Genomic DNA, 22,877 nt, shown 5'->3' with positions numbered 1-22,877 from the left:
ACCGTTGGACAAATGACAATCAACAGAAACATTAGGAAGGTTGAGCCTATTCTTTCTGTGTGTATTAATTCTGCTCTCATTTCATGATGTGACTTTTTTTTAGAAAGTAAAAATTGCATGTTAGGTGACGTGTTCAATTACACTATTGTCATCAACTATATGAACTTGTGGTGTGTGTGCGTGCGTCCGTGCACGTGTCCATGCGTGTGTGTGTGTGTGGAAAGGAATATACAGCATAGTTACTATTTGCAATCAACAGATACCTTTCATAACTCTCATACCTGTCATACCTCACATCCTTGTAAGATGTCGAAAGATATTTATGCCAATTCCATGTCAGACTAGTTGAGACAGATGGATGGAGAAAGAGGACAGAGAGAGGACACTGAGGACAGTGGACAGCTGGAGGGAACGGGAGAGGAGGAGAGAGTGGTGCACGTCTACGAGAGCGTGGACGGTTTCAGAAGCCGTGGCGTTGTCCCTGGACCAGAGAGGGTCATGAAGGAGAACACAGCAGGAAGACAGACTCAGGGTGAGTTCCTTCTAAGATTTCCATGCAGATCCGTGTAGATCCTTCAGTGTCATTCCTCTGATGTGTAAAAGCATTTTTGCTAAGAGAATGTTGGTCAGTTACAACTACTTTCGTCCAGTTGGGTGTTGCAATTGGGGCTCATAGTCTTGTTTTTGTCTCTTCGCTGCACACCTAGTAACTGTACTTTCCATTGCAGGACAGCACTCTAAAACAGTGAGAAGGCCTCTCAGAGTCGTTGCTCTGTGTCTGGGGATGCTGTGTCTTATGCTACTGGTTGTGATCATAGGCCTGGCCATGCGCTGTGAGTATTCCATGCCGCAAAATGACCATGTCACTCACTCAGGGATTTTGTTGCCTGACATTTTCTCTCTGTGGCAACTACAAGACCAGCACAGCATTAACCGACACCTTAATCTACGTCAAAACGTCTAATGCACATAAAAGCTAATTATAACATTGAGTTCTCTTCTTCACAAGACTAATTTTCCAGACAGATGATTGACCTCATCATGAACATGAGTAAGAATAGTGTTTATAATCATCATATTCTTCCTTTGCAGATAATACAACTGGTTATTGGCTGTTATTCGGTTGTTATTGGGTTGGCTGAATCTGACCCTGGACAGAGAACAGTTAAAGACAGAGTGAAGCATGTGAGAGGAATATTAACCCCTAGGGGGGCCTATTTTATACTTTACATATTTTCAAAAATAGCCAAAACAGATTATTTACAAGCTCACACCTGAAGTATGGATGCCCAAAATAGGGACACCACTTTCAAAGTAGTTAGTGGATTATTATATTTTAATTATTGTCAGGGATGTAGTGGTAAAAAAATAATCGGAGTAATGCTTTAGATATACAGGAAATGTCCTATTACATCACACACTGACTTTACTAAAATGTTAAAATGTCTCTGAGTCCTTGGTAGTTGAAACTTTATATAAAGAAAAACTAGTCAAATCTGGTATAAAGATGGAGCCTTTATTCTAGTATTTATTCTAGTTTTTGTTTCCCTCAGTCAAATATATTCTATATTTCTTAGAATACTAAGAATTATTATTATTATTATTGTTATTGTTATTGTTATTGTTATTATTATTATTATTATTATTATTATTATTATTATTATTATTATTATTATTATTATTATTATTATTATATCATATTATATAATATATTATTATGTACTACTCTACATGTTAAAATGATTATCAGTGCATTAGAACACTACAAAATCTCCTGTTTGATGTTTAGTCAAGTCATGTCCCAGTGTACGGAAGAAGTTTTGATGCAGCCCCATGGATTAATTACTTCCTCTTCTGTGTTTGACACAGAAAGCACAGCTTTGCATGGTTGGTCTGTGCTCGGGATGGGCTTTTCCTTTTGTTTTTGGGTTGAATTAAGACTGGTCGGACACACACACACACACACACACACACACACACACACACACACACACACACACACACACACACACACACACACACACACTACAGGTGTGTAAATAAATTGCTCTACTAGTAGTTTTTTGGTCACTCCCCCTAGACACTGATTTACAGTATAGGTATGAAATGGTAGTGATGTTCGATTCATGAATGAATTGTTAAAAATTAACAACTCATTTGTGAGTGAGTTGATTCAACTCACACACACCCAAAAAAATCAAACATAATAGATTGGTGAAAGAATGGATCTATATATTTTTTATAAACTAGTCTCTGGAATACTTCATGAACAGAGGCTTGATCTTATTCTTTTGTTGCTGGATTTAATAATGTTACTGAGGCAGTTCTTGTTTTGACCAAATCAGCAGATGAATGAAAATGCTTAAATAGACTCTATAAAATATGTATAAAATAGAGACATACAGTAATGCTTTTGTCAACCTTTTGTTATGTAACAAAGCTGTTAAGGTAATATGGTAGAATACTTCTGTGTCTTGAAACACGCCATTTGAATCTACAGTGGCTTTGTGTAGTGTTCATTTCACTGCAACTTTCATGTATCTAAACGGGAAGCGTTCAGTGGTGGGTTTTCGTGAGCTCAGAGGGGTTTCATACCAGTGGGAGGACATGAAGTGGTTTTCATAAGTTACTAGGAAATACAGCTGCCATGGTGTGGTTACAAAACCAAGAGAGAGGAACCATTTCTGTCAGAAGCATGAGAAAGGAAACAAAGGTTCTGAATGTCTCCTTTGTACACACGGCCAAGTGTTTAAATACAATAATTAAGTCTAAATGTAGAGAAAACTAATGAATGAATGATTAATTTAATTAATTCTGTCCCCTTTAGGGAAGAGAGACGATAAATAAGGGTCAATAACTGACAGATACAGAGATCCGGTTGTCCAGAGCCACAGATCCAACCAATATGCCCATATAAGGACATTACAATATATTTACATATACTGATGACATCAGGGATCTCCATATATGGGGATAAAAGGGACAAGGCCTGACAGATAGAGATGTCTCCATATAGGCATAAAAGGGACACAGGTGGACAGACGCAGATGTGACTTACTCATTGGAATCTGCTAGACAGACAGAAACAGATGTCTCCATATACAGTATGGGCACAAAAGGGACACCGACAGACGGGTACAACGGGTACTCTGATGAAACCCCCAAATGACTCAGACATATTGGTCGGATCGGCAGTGCGACGTGAGGGCCACGTAGCAGCCCAAACTCTATAATGAATAGTATGACAAGCGTCCGATTGGTTCGAATACCAACACATTTCCTGATGGGGAAAAAAACAGTGTCATATGCTGGGGGGATTTACAATGCAAGAGTAGGTTACAAAGAGACCCAGACATGAAGGGCAGTGAAGCCTGCATGTTAAATCAAAGGGGAAAAGGAGATTACATAACGAACCCTCCATGTGTATGCACAAATGGAGGCATAACTGGATAGGGCAAAGGTGTATAGTGGCTAGAATGAGATAAGTAAGTCATCAACCCAGCTATTCAGTGATGATTATCAAAGGCTTTGTTGAAGGTGGCTTAAGCAAAGTTGTGGACAGACTGATAGGAGAATTGAGTAAATGTTTGTTGCTCTCAGTCTCGTCTCAAGTCAAATCTTTTGTTTTTGGATCTACACAAATGATCTACACAGTTGTCAACATCGTCAATTCTCGTCGAGACAGTTTTTATAAATCCCAACTTTGGTGTGGGAAGTGTACAGGTTTTTCAAGTCCGGTCCTCATTCACTAATATGTGCATAGAAATGTTTTTACATTGAGCACAAAATAAGCACCAACCTCTCTTTTACGGAGGACACTAGGTGGTCTTGGTGCTGGTAGGAGGGTCCTGTTGTAGGCCCATAGCAGCAGCCTGTCTGGGCATGCCTTCACAGCGGTCAGCAAGAAAAAAGGTGGGGTGGGGTTGGATCATTTGAATTTCAGTATAGATGAGTCCCAATTCATAGTCATGGGCATCCTGTGCAGCAGTAATCTTTTTTTTTTTTTTTTTTTGTTCTTTTTTTTTGTTCTTTATTTACCCAGGGTAGTAGCTGAGCACAAGTGCTCATTTTCAGCAACGCCCTGCACATAGAAACACACAGACAGACAGACACATTAAAACCTGGGAGCTGACTAGTACAACCACAGTCTTATACTGTTGGCCACTACGCAGCTCCACTGGAGCAGTTGGGGTTCAGTGCCTTGCTCAAGGGCACTTCAGTGGTGTTGGGGAAGTGGTGAACATTCACTTCCCCACCCAGATTTTTCCTGCCGGTCCGGGGATTTGAACCGGCAACCTTCCGGCAACGAGGGCGCTCCTCTAATCTTTAGGCCACCACTGCCCCAAACCTTTCTAGGTATCATCTTATAGGTATAATTTTATCATGTATGTATGACTTTTTTTCTGAAAATGTTTTTTTTTCTATTGAAATAAGAAAAAACTGTAGGAAATGAAAAATATAAATTAAAGAACATAATATATACCACTGCTTTACAGCAGTCTATTATTATGTCATTCATGTACTCAAGTTACTTTGCACATCAAATCTTCCATTGATGGAAGCTTTTTTGATCAAGAAAACAAGTTGTTTCTCACTGCAGCATAATCTGGTCAGGTTGAAATCTTCTTAAATGGATAATGCATGGCAAGTTTATTAATATAGCACATTTCATACACAATTTAAAATTCTTTAAGGCATCATGTAACAGTTGGCCTATGGTTCATCCGTCGACCCCAGGCTACAACACTCATGATACGTCCCAGGTGCATCCACGTGATGTTTTTTTTATTTACAGTGCACATTTACAGTTGTCCCCCAAAACATGGGTATTCTGAACAGTTTGAGCACTTCAGAAAATGTGTAGCTCCAACGGTTTGCAGCCAAACTGCACAGAGGGTGTGGCCATTTTTAAAAGGGCGTGGTCATTTTTGGGTATTTCGTCCCCGACAGAGAATTTCTCACAGTTCCTTAGGTGTTCCTTGAGGTCATATTAGCCAAGAACAGTTGAGAAATTCTCTCCTAAATTAAGTGCATATATATGTTAGCCAGGTCCTCTCCCATTAAACCCACATTCCACCTAATTATACAGGCATTTGTAAACGATCAAATGCAAGTATACGAAACTGACTCACTATCTCGTTCCGTGCTTCTAGGCTTACATTTGTTGTTTGTCCGTCCCCCGACTCCCCCAACAAGAGATTTCCAAATGTATTTCCCAGCCTGTCATTTTACCCTCGACGGAATTGGTTCCCTGGCTTAAAGCGTTTTGTCTTCTTTACCGCACGAGGCCGTTCAGCAGCCCACACGCTGGGCTTAAGCTCACAAGTGAACAATTTGATATAATCAGTTCCAACTCTCTGCGGCTGGTGCACTGCACTCTTAACAAAAGACGAAGAAGTCTCCCAGACCGTTAACACACTGGACACTCGCACACAACGTTCACAAACTTCACGTTAATCCTCAATTAACTAAACAAGGTGTGTTATTTAGTGTCCAGTCCACCGTACTTTACTGGTGTTAACTTAAAACTTTAGTTAGGATACCAAGGCGTTACAGTTTATTATGTCTTTTCCTCACACATGTCTCTCTCTCTCTCTTCCTTTCCTTCCGTCGTCGTCTTTCTCTCCTTCACCTTCCTCTTCCTCAATCCGCCCTCTCCTCAACCCCACGGCCAACACCGACAGGAAGGAACCCACATTATCATCCAATCCAAATCACCCACATTCACAATACATACAACCACACTCCATAGTTTTTGCTTTGCCCACAGTTAACATTCAACATGAAAACCAAATACCTTTGGTTTTCTATTTACTTCATTGTTGGATTTCCATTCTGTGTGTGTGTGGTGGGGTGGCATGAAAAGAGAGAGAGAGAGAGAGAGAGAGAGAGAGAGAGGGAGAGAGGGAGAGGGAGAGAGGGGCTGGTCTAACAGGTATAAACTTCAAGGGGGACTTGACTCCCTTCTGTTTGCAGTGTCTTTTCTTGTCATGCGTTATCTTCTCGGCTGTGCTGTTTGACTTGAGAGGCTGTTGTTTATGACGGTGATGTATTCCCTTGTAACTGAATGGATATTTTTGACCTTATGTGGTAAGTAGTTTGGATATGTTGAAGTTAGTGTTGTTGTTATAATACCAACGTTTTGACTTTGAAACAACTTTTATGCTAAGATGAAAATATGCTAAAACGAATAATATCACTGATCATCTATTAAATGTAGAGACTTATATCCCAATAGCTTTGAAGTGCAACAGGCTTAAGAAGAGAAATATTTATGGAATATATATATAATATTTTAGTTACCATGATATCCTGTTCATGGTTTGGACATTTACAGGACCAGTTGTCAGTAATCTGTAATGTGTAATGTGTAATGCATAATATGTAAGCACTACTTAGACAATATGTAAAGGAAGGTGAGCTGAGGTGATTGTACTGCTTGTGAGAGCAGATTAATTAGTGTTGAATCTCTACTCTTGAATGGAAAAAGTTCCAGTTCAGACAGTATGTTTACATAGCCTACAGTAGATGCATGAAACTGTTACTAGCATAACGACCAGGGGTCATCACCTGCCGGCTTGTGATGGGCAATTTTGTCTAACTTGATTTTTTTCCATGGACATATCAGACGAATGTTCAATAATATTACCAGAAACACACAGACCTAGCCCTAAAGGTATACTATTGGACTCCTATAATGTTCCATTGAGTAAAATGATAATATTTCTGCATTCAATAAATCAGTCTGCTACCTATTCTGCAGAAAACCTGGAGACTGGCAAGTCAGCCACTGTATACTGGCACTGGCTGTATACAGACATCAATGCAACAAAGGGGGGCACTTTAAGGGTTCCGGAGGAAAGTAATTCAGTAATATTCACTGCAGTTGAGAGAGAGGGGAGGGGGGGGGGTCTATTTGAGATCATCTGAAGCAAGACCAAGTCAAGACTGAGACCAGAAGAATTCTGATTCAGATCAATTTAGCACAGGCTGTTGGGGGGGAAACTAAAAACTGTGTTTTACTCTTACCTGTCTACTTTAACATTTTAGATATAAAATACACTGTTGTGCCCGGTCCCTGCAATTCCAAATAACAATCCTATGTGACCGAGGCCTAGAGCTACAGCAAAGGGAGAGGGTCACCGATGGGGCTAATCGAAAACGGTCGTCTGTCTTTACTCTTTACAGTTACAGCGGTGCTGACACATGATGAAGAAATCGAGCAAGTGTTTGGGGAGGTCGGGCAGAGCATCGTTCTTCAGACCGGACGTAGTGGACTGGCTGACGAGTCTCAGTTTCTCTGGTCATTTGGTCCAGAACACTATGTTCTGCTGAATTACACTGATGGACAATTGCAAACTCAAACCGTTGACAGGTTGAGAGGAAGAATCCACCTGGACACGGGGAGTGGATCTCTCACCATTACAGATCTCGGCCTCAATGACACTGGTCTTTATTATGGAGATGTCATTAATGGAGCCGGCTCACACCACTGGTTCAACGTCACCATCTTTGGTGAGTACTTAGAAACGTAGGTTCATTTTTCTAAATAGTGCTCTGTTTAGAATGACGTGTCAAAGGAAACATATTCTGTAGTATGACCCCAATATAGGTTTTCCTTTGACTAAAAGACGTTGACAGCATGGTCACATACTGTAGTGAAACAAGAAACCCTGTTATATTGTCAATGGAAACTGGTTAGTGTCAACTAAAGGTGGAAATTAGTAATTTCTCACAAATGCAGCTAAAACTGTATCTGATGGTCATTTATAGATGAGTTTATAAGGGTTCCAAGCACCAAATATGATTACTTTTCCCTCTCTTGCTTGTGAATAATAAAGTATGGTTTAGGGCATTGGTTCTCAGAGTGGGGTCCGGGGACCCCCAGGGGTCCTTGAGGGGGTACCAGGGGGTCCCCAGCAAAAGTAGTTAATACAGTGTCACAATCATTTCAACCACTTTAACCATATTTTATACTTTGGCTATTCAAAAATAGCAGATATACAAGCTTGTAGATCTGCACATTTTTTTAAATGTGAAAATGGGTGCAAATCTTTAAATGTATATATATAAAAAGCAAACATATTTAACTCAAATCTTTGCTTCTGGAGGTCCCTGGCACAAAACATTTTCAGATAGGGGTGTGCGGCCAAATAGACGAGCGACGTCATCACAGAGCAGAATGCGCAATCTGCGCATGCCTGGGGGTGGAAGGCGCGTTCGAAAATACAGCCCTGAGCGGCAGTGAGCGCACTGGCCAATACAAACTAATAGGCGAGTGTGCTCCGGTGCGTAATTTCCAAACGCACCCATAGGCTTCCCCCCGCAGCTGCGCGGTCATATTCCTCTCAATGTTTACTAACAGGAAACCTGTCTATACATAGGCTACATCAATGTGGGGGTCCTTGACATGAAATAGTTTGAGAACCACTGGTTTAGGGTTTCCAAATGCAGATAAATAATTCCATCTTGATTGTCCACTTCAGATCCTGCACCGATGCCTGCTGTGAACGTCTCTGATGTGAGCAGTGAGAGCTGCAGCTTGGTGTGTTTTATAGAGAAGGACGATGAGACAGTTCTCTACTGGTACAAAGGAGAGAAGATACTGAACCAGACCAGCACTGTTCCCTCTCTTCCTCTCACTGTAGATATGGAGGGATTGAACTCCTCTTACAGCTGCGTGGCTGCCAACCCTGCTAACAACAACACACTGTCACTTAACATCACAGCCCTCTGCAGTGACAGCTTCACAAGTAAGGACATTTTCCACCATTGTTCATGAACAATATAGTCTTGTAGATCTACAAAGTGCTATATCTTCTCATAATGAATGTATTTTTTGCTAATGTTCCTGATAGATGATGACAACGGTTCATCCAAGAGGTTCATAATTCGCTTATTGATGGTTGGTATTACCCTTACCATCATAACAGTCGTTGTTGTGATAATAAAGAGCAAGTTGAAGAGAACCCCTCTAAGTAAGTATTCATTATTAATTTGCATTACTACTTGTACTTAAGTTGTTGTAAAGTCTTAACCTACCCCCCTACCCCCCTATTTCTTTTTCTTCTCTTGTAATTTTTTTTTTACTCTTCATACCAGTAACCTGTAAGCTGATTGTATGACGTTCTGTATAGTAGTGTGTATATCTGTCTGTATCTTATATGTCATCATGATTTGTGTGCATAGGGATCTCATCTTAAACAAGCTCAGTGCTTAATGAGTCTTCCAGTTTAGTAGACCTTGTATCGTGAATTTGTACTTCCATGTACTGATGTTCTCATGTCTTACTAAATAAAGTACATCAATCAATCAATCAATCAATCAATCAATCAATCAATCAATCAATCAATCAATCAATCAATCAATCAATCCAATCAAGCTAAAGTGAAATTACCTTTGGCTCTGCATTGTTTAGAGGCCCCTTAGAGTGTAATTCACATTTGGGGCAGATCAGTTCATGCACACCCGGATTGGACTTTGTGCCCTCCCAGTCCAGATTGGCCAGCAGTACCCCACCAATATTTTAATATGTTTTTTAAATATTAAATATATACGTTCTTCATAACTATTATACATTTTCAAATTAATTTGTAGGGTAAAAATACAACATAATATAGGTCTCCATTAACTCATCTGCTTGGATTTTTAAAAAGATTTCTTTCTTAAGTAAAGAAAATAGTCCATTAAATGATGCCATGTCTGTCCAGCGCAACACAGTCGGCTCCCAAAACTCCGGTAGGAAGTGTTGATCAAATATGAATCAAATCAAATGTTTTCAAAAACAATCTTTAGTGTTCTTTTTAACTGTAAAATGACATTGTGTGTTTGTTTACATGGCTGCTATGTTGAATACGGCATGGCAGGTTTACTGACTGACTGACTGATTGATTGATTGATTGATTGATTGATTGATTGATTGATTGATTGATTGATTGATTGATTGATTCATTGATTGATTCATTGATTCATTGATTGATTGATTCATTGATTGTGGACTCTCAGTCCATAGCAACAGTCTATTCTTTGGAGCAGTGCTGAAGGCCGTGATTTACCAATCAGAATCAAGCATTCAACCAATAAGTGTAAAAATGCCAAACAAAAGTTGACAAACAACTATATTACTCAAGAAATATTTATTTACTAACTAATTCAAGAATTGATCTGAAACTTTGTAAAATTATACCAAAGCAACAACAAGCCCCATTTGAACCAGACTGGTCACAAATGCCTCTGTATTGTGAAATGAATGCACACAAAGTATAGGCTACTGATATAGGAAATTAAGAAAGAGCTCATAACGTTTTGTATAATTGTTGCAATAATAATGTGTAGTTGTCACAAAATAAATTATGCTTTGTCATATTATCTTCAACTGTCTGTTGTAGATCCATCCAGAAGAGAGGAAGAAACTCATTATACTGAACTTGTTGAAAGGACAGGCAAGGCAGGTTAGTAATATTCATAGAGATCTTCCACCCAGTGCAAAGTGGCATCACAATTATCATTACTATTTCCTGACTGATGTAGTTGCTCAGCGCCCACATTGTTTAGTAACAAAATATCTTGCATCCATCAGGCATGTGTTGATCTTAGCAATGAGTTGTCAATGAGGTCTGAAGAGTTTCTATCTTACACACAGAGAAAAGATTCTGTCTAATTAATTAGACAGCACATTATTATAGGGTTCACAAGGTGAGCACTCAAAATCCCTCCACATTCAACAATTGAGATGACATTTCTGAGAGACTTGGCATTGAGGCTGCAAAAAATGAACTGGGCCATATTATCCATATAGGGCGAGTGTCCATTGCCATCAGCCCATTTGCCATATGGTAGCCTACCACAAAAAAAACATACATCGTTTTTGTACTACTTTTGTACAGATTTTTCAAGCACTCGATTACCGGTATTCATTTATACTATTATTAATAAATAAAACGAAAGCTTGCCGCTGCGTCTCCAAAGAAGAATGGTGAGGACAGAGTTAAGGGGAGAGAAAAAGCAAAAGATGTAAGCTATTTCAGTAAGCAGCCTGCCTGTACTTGGTTGCTGATAGAATATTTTTGTCCTGTAAGAATGTCGGGAATAGCATCCTGGCATTCTGTCGCTGTACTAGTTGCAAGCTGTATTTGTGTTTAAACACAGATGAAAGAGATGAGCGTGCAGTGCTACAGTACCATAGACGCCATGTTTTTTTTTTATTACTGACACCGGGAGCGGAAGACAGGTATAGGAAGCAGCGAGGGACACTATAGGGGCAGGTACCGGATGCTCAATTACAAAAGGCGAAGCAACAAAATACTGTATTACACACCGAACATATGCCGCTCGACTCTGCCGTGCTTTATGCAGTGTAGGATCTGGACACTGGTGACACGTTTAAAAAACACCTAACAGGGAATGGAAGACAACACTGTGATTGGTTATTTAATGTAACACCCAAAACTTACATTGACTATTTAAAAAATGTAATACCAGACAACATGCCGTCTAACTAGCACAATTGAAAATGGACACACCCCAGACACAATTGTGTCCTGCGTTTTAGATCGTCTAAATAGGGCCCTCTGTCTATACGCACGTGCACGCGTACATGCACACGCGCGCGCGCACACACACACACACACACACACACACACACACACACACACACACACACACACACACACACACACACACACACACACACACACACACACACACACACACACGCTCTCTTGTACACTTGTCCTGGGTCTTTCTTACATTCGTGTTTTCTTGTTCCCTCAGGAAAGGAATTCACTAGAATCATCTGAAGTAAGAATTCGTTCCAGTCTCACCACAGTCTATAACAAACTGCCACTACGTCCCATGACTGAAACAGATGGAGTCAGATGGAGGTGCTTTTAACTAAGCTGACGGGGCTTGAGCACAATTTTGACCCCGATGTCCAAGGGTTTTCATTTTTTGTACATTTTTTAAAGGCCTGCCCAACACCTGTGGCCCTTATCAAAAGAACATTTGATTAATAATAATTTTGCTATAAATAAAATTAGCTCATGTGGTCCACCTCTGTTATGCTTTGCCGTTGTGACCACTGGAAGACAGGTGCTTTAGATGGTGAGTTCTGAGTGTCAGTTGTGTGATTGATACTCCCTCCCCATCCGTAAAACGTTTACAAAGCTTTTGTTAGCTTTGTACAGAGTCAGGCTAAACGTTTCCCCTTATTTCCAAACAATGTGATAAATTAAGTTAACTGGCTCCTAGCTGTATAGTTGCACATTGATATCTAAGACTACATTTACTGTAGATTATATTTCTTATCAAAATTGTAATGTATAATGTACATTATTTCTGCTTTGTCTATTCTGTTTTAATTGTTTTAATTAAACTACTAAACTTGTACTTTTCATTACTTTTTATTAATATTAGTTTATTCTGTTGCTACTTAAATGTATTTTATTTGTGACTTAATTAATAGCATTGCTCTACCTGTTCCCTTTTAATTTTGTATACATTTTGGCAAAATTGGCATCTATTGGCATCACCATGATCTACGAATAAACAAATAAAACATATCACACTATGACGTCATTCAACAGCTCAATGATGACATCTACTGGACAGTGCTTCTCAACCAGAACAGGGTTCTCAGAAAACATTGACATGATTGACAGATGTGGAAGTCCTAGCCTGAGAATCTTAGGCTTGTTAAATCAACACTAACTTAAATCTCTTCTTAAACTAAAGGATTTTCATGATCGATTTGTATTACTCCTTTTGTTTTAATATTGTATTGCTTTACTGTTTTGTTTTTATGCTTTCATGTTTTATATTCATTTTATTTCCTTATCTTAATTGTCTTTTACAGTTTATTTCCTTTCATATCTTCTCTTAAACATTTGTTGTAGTAGATGTACTATACTAGAGGAATAGTGCTGTGCTGATGATATTCCTTGTCAAGATTTTGAATGCTGAAGAACTGTATTGTAAAAGAACAAAACTTTTCCCCCAAAAAAATCTCAAAATGAATGCAAACCTTTTCAATAAACATATTCCACTGCCATAGCTGTGGCTTTTTGTGCAAGCTGATTATTTCTTATTACCCGTTATTGCTCCAAAGCTCCAACAAATGAAACAATGAACAACTGTATGCCTTCAAATCTGGTTTGTAACCCATGAGGTCAGGCCAGGCTTTATTCTTTGTGGTTTATGTGTGGCAGCTCAAGACAGACGTGACAACAGAGAGAGATACTATGCAATTCATGTTCAATTATACAAAGCAGCAATGAACCTGGCTCTGGATGCTAGCTTTGATATGCAGACTTAGGTAAGTTGTTGCATAGTCACAATACGACTGCAAAATTAATTGACGCATGCTGTAGGCATCTGCTGTGTAATCCAAAACATTGCAATGTCCAGATGTTTACCTTTGCATTTGATGCTTAATTTATTGCTCACAAATATACAAGTTGCATCCAGGTAGAACATCACATCCCACGGTTACAGTCCTGTGTAGCCAGACGTACTCTGAATACAAGGACGGTCGCCCCCAAATCTATTCGCCCCTATCAAATCCGGCGGCCTCGGAGTGGCCAGCAGGTATTCCTAAACTTAACCTCTGTAAAATTATGCCTAAAGATTAACCTTATTCCTAAACTTAACATCAGTAAAACGAATACAGGAACGGTCGCTGCAAAACACCCTCGCCCCGAGTCAGACGTCAAAGCGGTCAGACCCTAACGTATGTCTAGCCACCAAAGTCCAATCGCCCCAGTCAAATCCGGCTAGCTTGGAACAGTTGGACTCGCAAATCTGGCGACCTCGGAATGGTCGGACCCACCAGGTATTTCTGGCCACCAGAACCTACTTCTGTCTCTATCGGTGAGTCAGCTGAAGCGGACTTCGCCACATTCGGCGGGGAGAGTTTTCCGGGCAAGCGTTCCCCTCAAGCGGGGCGAGTGGTCCGCCGCTGGGGGCAAGCAGTCCGCTCATAACATGGGGGCGAGCGTGATTTGGGGCAAGCGTTTACCCAGCAAAACTATGCCTAACCCTTATTCTCTAATTTACCATTTTCCAAGAAGAAAATGGGGGCGACCATTCCGATTACAGATACGAATTATACCTTTAGTGACATCTAAATACAATATATTGGCACTAAAGCTGGGTGAAAACTATTCGACAATGTATAAAATATGCATGCAGTAGCCCTACACTCACACACACACACGCGCACGCACGCACGCACGCACGCACGCACACGCACACGCACACGCACACGCACACGCACACACACACACACACACACACACACACACACACATATATGATATATATACACACAGGAATGTCTTCATGCTTCTGTCTTTCTGTAGACGTTGGATTCCTCTACAACCCTCTGACCAGCAGGAGAGGAATCCTCCTCCACAAACAACACTTCCACTGATGTTTACAGCCTCATGACTGTGTTCCTGAAACATGACAACACAGTTAACCAAAATAAGAATCACATTCATAATAATCATTAACAAATAATTATGTGTGAGATTAATCAGTATGAAAAAGTGCAACCAATGAAAAATTAAAGTTTATTTTGAGTCTTGTTTACTTTAATATATGTTCTTAATATTTGAGGGTTTACTCTTGGGCTGGCAATATTAGAATAATACAATTCTTGCTACACATTGATGTATATACCATTCCTCATCCTTCCTGTATGGGCTAAAACTGTGTGGAAACAAATTAGGAAAAAATAACAGCATTTCAATTTCAAACTGATAGCAGTGTAGTTTCAAATTCCAGTTCATATATTTTGGTTTGGGATTTTGGTTTTCAGTGTAGCTTTCAAGATTCTCTTTAACAGCCCGGATAACTGCAAATCATGCTTTTCATTCATCTTTGGTAGATTGTGTTTTAACTATTTGGTCCAACCAAGGCATCGAATAATCGAATATCTATGTAGGCATATTCATAGGCTATAGATCTTTAGATAGAAACACAGTTGTTTCCTTCAAGCTGCTATCAGAAAGATTTGCCCTTTTTTCCTCATCATCCCATTGATTCACTGCTGAACACATTACTCAAGCCTATATCTGCTCTGAAATAAATTATGTGCTATATCTATGACTATATGCTCAGATTGACTCACTTAGTTTCCTTAAACTCAATTAAAGGTAGGGTAAGTGATTTACTGTTCTTAAAATGAGTGTTAAATAGCTCTATATTCTGATAGTACTCATTGCTATTAGAGTGTTTGTTCAGTAAAAGGAGTCTCCATGTCTCTCCAGCTCTTTTTGCATTTTCAGTACTCTCTCCTGATTGGCTTAAATTTTGTCACTTATCTGAAAATGTGCATATATTCTGTTTACTAAAGAGCTGGAGAGACCGTTCGGTCACAGCCGAACAAACACTCTGAAGCAATGATTACTAACAGAATATAGTACTTTAACCTTTTAACAAAAAAATAATAATAATAATATATCACTTACCCTACCTTTAACCACTTAATTCTACAAGATAACAACAACGCACTGCGTTGTGACAGGTTGTGAGCATGTAGATCAGGTATGTTTGCATATTTGTTGAATGTAGCCTATATGTTTGCTGAATGTTCACTCATTATGACATGCCCCAGAATAGGGAAGCTAGGGTTCATGTGGATGTGGTTAAACTATTTGGGAAGAGAAGCTGGCAGAGGAGATCCCTGACAAACTTTGGGATAATGTTCTTGACATCTCTTATCCACTCAAATAGGATGTAACAATAAAAAGAAAATAAATACTAAATCTTGATCGTGTACATAAATCATGTTTGTGCAAAACACGGATTGATTCAGTGTAAACATCGTCATCATGTCACTCTATTATAGCTAAACCCTTTGATATTAATTCACAAGAACCCTAAAATCCCTATTCTGGGAACGTCATAATAGGCGAACATGTGGCGAAAATAGGTGAACATTCAGCAGAAATAGCCAATGGCATCTGCTATTTGACGGAAAAACATTTATATAGGGTATAAGTGGTTACATTTCCAACACCTCCCTGTAGATAAGATAATTGTGTCAAACTGGAAAGAATCAGGTTGATGAGGGGCCCTCTGCGGAACAATGTACAAGATGTGGGGCCCTTTCTTCAAATATACAGGAGCTGGACTCTCTGATTGATTGATCAGATATTTCAGTATAACTATCAGGTTAAAGATCAACCAACATCTTTAATGTTATGCTTATAGCCCAGTGGTTCTCAAAAGTTTTAATTTCACAGACCCTCAAACCCTCAGAGTGTAGACATGGCACCAAATGGACCCATAAGGGTCTATTCTTACATTCTGAGTGTTACAGACCAATAAGAGTCCATTTGGAACCCCCTCAAGGAACCCTGAGCTGATGGTCCCTGGACCCCACTTTGAGAACCACTGCTCTAGCATATTATGTTATTAGTTATTTCAAATGTATTGTGTTTTCTTCATTTCAAAATTATGACCATTGTATTATTTATTTTCATTGTTTCTGGCCTTATACTCTTTGTCTCTGGATTCTACTTTTGATTTGTATTTGTCCTTTTCCTGGTTAAGTATTGTTTCCATCCTTCTTACCAGTTGCAGCTTTGCCTTAACAATTATTGTATTGTCTATCCCTTTAATTAGAAAATATCAATTATGGAGAGAAGAGATTATGGGAGATTATGGGGATAAAAAAAGAATGAGTTATGATGACAGTAACCTCACCAGAGCCACAACATAACGAAAGGAGCACGACCACTGCCATCACCTTGAATCCAATACCAACCAGGAGGATGAGATTATTACCTGCAGGAAATATTAGGATTTTTTAATTAAAGGTTGTAAATAGAAAGGTACGCTCTACAGAAAGTATCCGCCAATAGGCACGCCCAAATAATAATGCGCTTTGTATCTCTCTCTCTCTCTCTCTCTGTATCTCTCTCTCTCTCTCTCTGTGTCTCTCTCTCTCTCTGTGTCTCGGTCTGTGTCCTGTGTGTTTATGTCATATTTGTGTATCTTTATGCTCTTCAGGGGGTTAGCGATGCGACATGTAACATGCTTGCACAGATTGTTCTGGAGCGCCACAGGAGCAGAACCACACCAAATACAATGCAATGAATATCACTGCATTAAAGGGGTTTCATCTTTATGCTGCAAAAGTATCTGACTGAAGTACTTTTGTTTAACAATCAACATAAATGCATTTAAGAGAAAAGACAAAGAAATGAAACGAGTGGAGGATGCAAGGATGGAAATTCAATATTGGAATTTGGCTAAAGAGAGTGGAGAGAAAGAGATAGAGGAATGGGGGAGGGGGGGGTATTGTAATCTTGAAAAAAAAAAGAAAGGGAGTTTTTTACTTCCTTATTTAAAAAATAAGGGAGTTTTTTTTACTTCCTCTCCTCCACATTTGTTGAGTGCTCGGATCTCTTGCCTAATTGTGCCTGGTCTCTTGTGCATCTTATGTTGTGTTTTTGTGCCAGCTGATTAAAAAGCTACACCTACATTATAATGAATCATTACATCAATTTGCTACATTCAAGCATTTCTTTTGAACGTTCCTGTATGATATAGTATAATTTGATGTATTGCATTTTTCTCAATGCGATTGCAAGCATTGGGAGAATAGCAAGTATTTTGTACCCATCGATTGTTGTTGTCATACCTCTGTTCCTCAGACAAGTCTTATTCCAAGACCATCAATGTGATGTCATAGTCTAGGCTACAGCAGTATACTTTGGGGGTACAATTGGTAATCTTATAACAGGAAAATGTGGTTTGAGTACAACTGGGTACTAATTAATAAACAGAACATTAATTACATTCCATTACTGACTTTTAAAATGGCAATGGCGTATAACTGAAGCAAACAATTCCAATTCCATTTACAATTACTGCATTGTTGTCAATGCAATTGAGAGGATTGGGAGAAAAGCAGCAACTATTCTGTACCCATCCACTGTTGTTGTCATACCTCTGTTCCTCAGACAAATCTCGTCAATGTGGAGTTTAGAGACCATTTCATCCACAGGGTTCTCCACCTTACAGCTGTAGTTGTAGTCTCCATCCTGGTCCTTTACCTCCAGAAGCAGAGAGAGGTCGGTGGAGAGGTCAGGGCTGCTGGTCTGGTTGAGTCTCTCCTCTCCTCTGTACCAGGACAGGGTCACGTTTCTTCCATTCTCCACAGAGCACTCCACTGTCAGTGATTGACAGCTGTCATCCACTGAAGATGCATTGAGTTTGATGTGCGGAGTGGAAACAGAGCCTATAGAGAAAGATGTGTCTATTCTGTAAAAATTAGTATCTTCAAAGAAGTCCAAGTTCATTTACTGAATAGTTAAAGTCATGCTGAACTCCCTGACCAGGACTTAAGTTAAAGTATTGTATCAGTTATCCTTTGATCCATGAGTGAGGAATCAGAAGTACTGATTTAAAAGAAAAATCCTTTCACTCTCATTAAAACTCATTAAAACTCTCATAGAAAAAACAATAGAAAATAAGTATCAGGACTCCATATTCATGCTCCATATGCCAATATCCAGTCATATTGGCAGCATCTGTTTTGTTTGTGTTTGCTTATGTTCTCAAAGTGAGATTTTGAGACTTTCTTCACTGCAAAGATAGAGAAGGAAGGGAGAAATAAAGGCTATGCCACACTCTACACTTAAGATGATTGAAGATAATTTGGACTTACATCATGTCCAGACACTAGCTATACAGTCAACACTGGCACTGTTTTAGCCTGTTTTATATCATAGCATAAACTACGGTGTACAAATCTCAAAGTCTGAAAATAGTAAATGTCCTTTATACAGTAGCCTATGTATAAGTAAGTGTATGTTTATAAAGGGTGGTAATGCACACATTAAGGTTTATTCAGCTATACTCCAATTTCATGTGTCTAATATGTCTATATTATGTGATTTATCCTAAGACCTGATGTCACCTAAGGCACTTTGCCTTCAGCACTGTGCCCCTTTACCTGACATGATATGTCTAAAACCTTTTCTATCAAACAAAAAGCTTTCACCGGTATAATTGTCACAACAACCATTCCACATAAATGTTTTTCTGTCAACTTTTCCTAACACTATTCTAGTTGTGAGTGTGTGCACCCGACACTCACATCAAAATGATGCAGGCATTGGAAATGTATTTATTATGTATTTTAAAGTTAATAGGCCTATTTAGTGTTTTTGAAAACATCATTGTTACGTTCCAAAATAACCTCGGCGATACTACGCTAGGACTATGCAGCATTCATTTTGGAGCGGTAAATCTGTGTTTTTGAATCTGAATTCTGACAATCAATTCCAACAGACAACTGACCTACCTGAGGTGTCGCCAAAAAGACACAGACTGAAATGAACACAGTAGAACTTAAATGTGCTCATACATACAAAGACATTGATCTTACAGAAGTATTAGGTATCTATATTTACTCACTGTAGACAGTAAGGTGGAAACGGTGAGATGAGATTTTGATGGCAACGATCTGTGCCTGATAAAATCCAGTGTCATTGATGTGGAGGTCAGTGATGGTGAGAGATCCAGTTTGACTGTTCAGCTGCAGTCTGTCTTGAAATCGCTCAACATAGTCCGTTGCCACCTTGCCAGCGTTCAGGTTGGCGATTCGCGTGTCCATGCCGACTGCTCCAAAGGTCCAAAGTGCCTGGATGTGCCTCTGGACAGTAATTCCAGTCTCTAATGTGATGGTTGTTCCCTCTCTTCCACTCAACATCACTGTGTCTGCCCACACAGAGCTTAGCAGAGCTGGGAGAATTGGAATTGGTTGGAATTAGTTAAATTTATTTCCCACAAAAATGAATATAGTTGAAGAGCACAAGATGCTTTTTTAACTGTCCTGAAGAATCAAGTTTCTAGTCAGGTCATCGCTAGATCACTGACATTATGGATATTAAAGCTATGCCACTGTTTATTTTGGCAGTTTGACAAGTATTTTGCACAGATAGTAAAATGGAATTAGGACAGAAAATGGGCAGAGGAGAGGAGAGGAGAGGAGAGGAGGGGAGAGGAGGCTCTTGCTTGAATTGTTGATGACTTTAGTATTTGTTTCAATTAGAAATGAGTTTGGAACAAGAACATATTCTCAAAACCAACATCCCCTGTAATAATTAATAACTTAAATGTATGCACTATATGGAAATAATGCCTTAACCACAGAGAGCTGACTTGGACCTCGTTTACTTATTTGCACAGGAAGTTGGGGCTCAGAGTGTGAAAGAGGAAATCACCTTGATTTTGGCTAACACTGTGTCACTGTTGTGAACAAGTTCAATGTTTGTACCAGAATCTTAGGACTTCCATGGATCAATAAAATGCATATTTCCTATTCAAAATAACTACACTCCAGGCTATAACATAATATATTCATTCTATGAATAGCTGTCATACTGTGTAATTAATCTGGACGATTGATTCAAAAGAAAAAAGAAAAACACCTCAAACTCTTTTGTTTATGGCTGTGGCTTTGCTATAAATGTCTCATACTGCTTTTCTTCCCCTAATTTCATGAAAGATTTATCATTTAACCAGTAGTGGACAAAGTACTCAACCCCAGTACTTGACTACAAATGAAAGTTGCTCTGTCAAATTTGTACTTGAGTTAAAGTAGTGGAGTGCATTCTTTTTTTTAAAAGTACATATTACATATACTTATTGAAAAGTACATATTACAAGGTACATTTTCTTTTTAATATCAATACATTGCTGTAATGAAATGATTATTTTACTGACATTTAAAAAAGTAGTTACAAGCTCACAATGCGTCACATCGTAATGTGAGCTTGTAGATCAGCTATTTTCACAATATTTAAAATAGGGCTTAAGTGGTTAATTCAAACTCCCTTCTTGTAGCGTAGTCAAAAGTACAATATTTGTCTTTGAAATGTAATGTAGTGAAAAGTCATATAAAAATACAAATACTCAAGTAATGTACAGATAGGCCTACTCAACACTCAGTAAGCTACTCAAGTACTCAGGACTTCGTTACTGTCCACCCCTGCTTTTAATAGCCTATACTGCTGTCAATGTATTGCTTCTAAAGTAGATATATGCCTCAATCAAGTGATCATCAAATCACATATTATCAAAAAAATATGTTTTTGTTCAGCTCACCTGCTGTGAAATAAATGATACGTCTCATTCTTGTAGAGTGAGGTGTCATTTCCCTGTTGTGAAACTGTGCTCTGAAACCCACCGTTTCTCACTCGCCCCCCACCCACTCTCTCTTTGCCTATTAGTTAAAGGGCAAGACCACTTTGGTAGAGGTTTGGGTTGTGTATTTACCTTGCCATGATGTAACTCCAAAGGTGGACAAGAAATCAAAAATAATTGCTCCATTGATTAGAAATTGATAATTCTAAATTTGCGCCTCATTGACTTACATTGTACGGTAAAACAGCTCTTAAACTCACTATTTTAGCACGTAAACAAACACGAACAAAGCTGATTCAGACAATATAGAGTATCACCGAACCCAGTACTGTTTGTTTTTTTAATAAAAATGTTAACTTCCTACTTATTTTACTATTTGAAGATCCGGATCCGGATCCGCGAATCCAATCCGGGTTTTCTTCTTAATAAAAATGGCAAAATCAACAGGAAGTTAACATTTTTATAAAAAATAAAAACAGTACTGGGTTTGGTGATGTTCTATATTGTCTGAATCAACTTCGTTTGCGTTTGTTTATGTGCTAAAAGAGTGACTTTGAGAGCTGTTTTACCGTACAATGTAAGTCAATGAGGAAATTTTGAATTATCAATTTCTAATCAATGGAGCAATTATTTTTGATTTCTTGTCCACCTTTGGAGTTACATCATGGCAAGGTAAATACACAACCCAAACCTCTACCAAAGTGGTCTTGCCCTTTAAGTTACTTCTTGAAGAACCACATCGTTACATCCACTGTCATATTGTTATCACAAATGTTACACATTATAAGATAAAAAAGAAATGATATGCTGCCTGATACTCTTAGTAGTTAGTTAGTTAGTTAGTTAGTGTGTTTGTTTGTTTGTTTGTTTGTTAATTTAGGCCATAACTATAATTGTTCACGGACGTTTTATTTTTATTTAACTGTTCTGTGTGTCTGATGATATACAGATACAAACATACAGACGGCCTACAGAGCTATTGAGCTAACAAGTGTTGAGCTGTGATTGTCATAGTGGTGTCTGCTGAGTAGTGATATGCAGAGCTATATCTTTAATAATCCTTAATGTGTTAAGGAGAGCTTTAGGCTACATCTTAAAAGGTCAATTGGAAAATGTCTTCAGCTTATATTGTAGTGGGCAAAATTGGCTTTCTAAATCATTTTACACAGGGCTAGTGATAAGCATAATTGTACAATGATGTAACAGATCACTAATGTGCTAAGATGCTAACACAAGCTTTGTGAGGTAATGTTGCTGAGCTGTGATAGTAGCAGCGTCAGCTGAATAAAAGTGTCAACTAAAATACTATTTATCCCCAAAGGGGAAATCCTTGCTGTCACCAGCACATATGATTAAAATAATAGATATTAAACAAAACAATAACAATCAGTGTTCTCCTTTGTTAAGTTTGGCATCAGTGTGGGTACACAGGTCTGAGGTGACTGACTATTTCAACTAAAGCACAATGCATACTCTTTCCAACGACCAAACTTTTCTTCGGAAAGGGAGGTGATATAAAAACAAATTGAGTCATTTCGAGCTTCTGAGCTTTTGGCAGCCTGGGTAGGCCTAGGCCTCCCACCCAAAGAAGAATGTTTCACATTCCACTGATATCATCTCTCTCTCTCTCTCTCTCTCTCTCTCTCTCTCTCTCTCTCTCTCTCTCTCTCTCTCTCTCTCTCTCTCTCTCTCTCTCTCTCTCTCTCAGCCCATGC

General features: G+C 38.9%; 2 protein-coding genes across 2 annotated transcripts; one reads left to right on the top strand and one right to left on the bottom strand.

The window, feature by feature from the left end:
* The first annotated feature begins 5,954 nt into the window (after positions 1-5,954).
* Positions 5,955-12,349, top strand: LOC311059176 (CD48 antigen-like). Its single transcript, XM_084076862.1, has 6 exons — positions 5,955-6,090; positions 7,189-7,515; positions 8,487-8,753; positions 8,859-8,978; positions 10,389-10,451; positions 11,773-12,349. The coding sequence occupies exons 1-6, from the start codon at positions 6,039-6,041 to the stop codon at positions 11,796-11,798; spliced, it is 855 nt and encodes a 284-aa protein (XP_083932988.1). The 5' UTR covers positions 5,955-6,038; the 3' UTR covers positions 11,799-12,349.
* Positions 12,350-13,294: 945 nt separating this feature from the next.
* LOC311060773 (hepatic and glial cell adhesion molecule-like) lies at positions 13,295-21,176 on the bottom strand. Its single transcript, XM_084079102.1, has 5 exons — positions 21,124-21,176; positions 19,432-19,758; positions 17,960-18,268; positions 16,711-16,791; positions 13,295-14,453 (listed from the first exon to the last, which is right to left on the bottom strand). The coding sequence occupies exons 1-5, from the start codon at positions 21,170-21,172 to the stop codon at positions 14,440-14,442; spliced, it is 780 nt and encodes a 259-aa protein (XP_083935228.1). The 5' UTR covers positions 21,173-21,176; the 3' UTR covers positions 13,295-14,439.
* Positions 21,177-22,877: the final 1,701 nt, after the last annotated feature.

This window comes from Gymnoscopelus microlampas, assembly GCF_963454915.1.
Source record: "Gymnoscopelus microlampas genome assembly, chromosome: 2".
NCBI classification, from domain to species: domain Eukaryota; kingdom Metazoa; phylum Chordata; class Actinopteri; order Myctophiformes; family Myctophidae; genus Gymnoscopelus; species Gymnoscopelus microlampas.
This window is presented reverse-complemented; position numbering and strand designations above follow the sequence as displayed.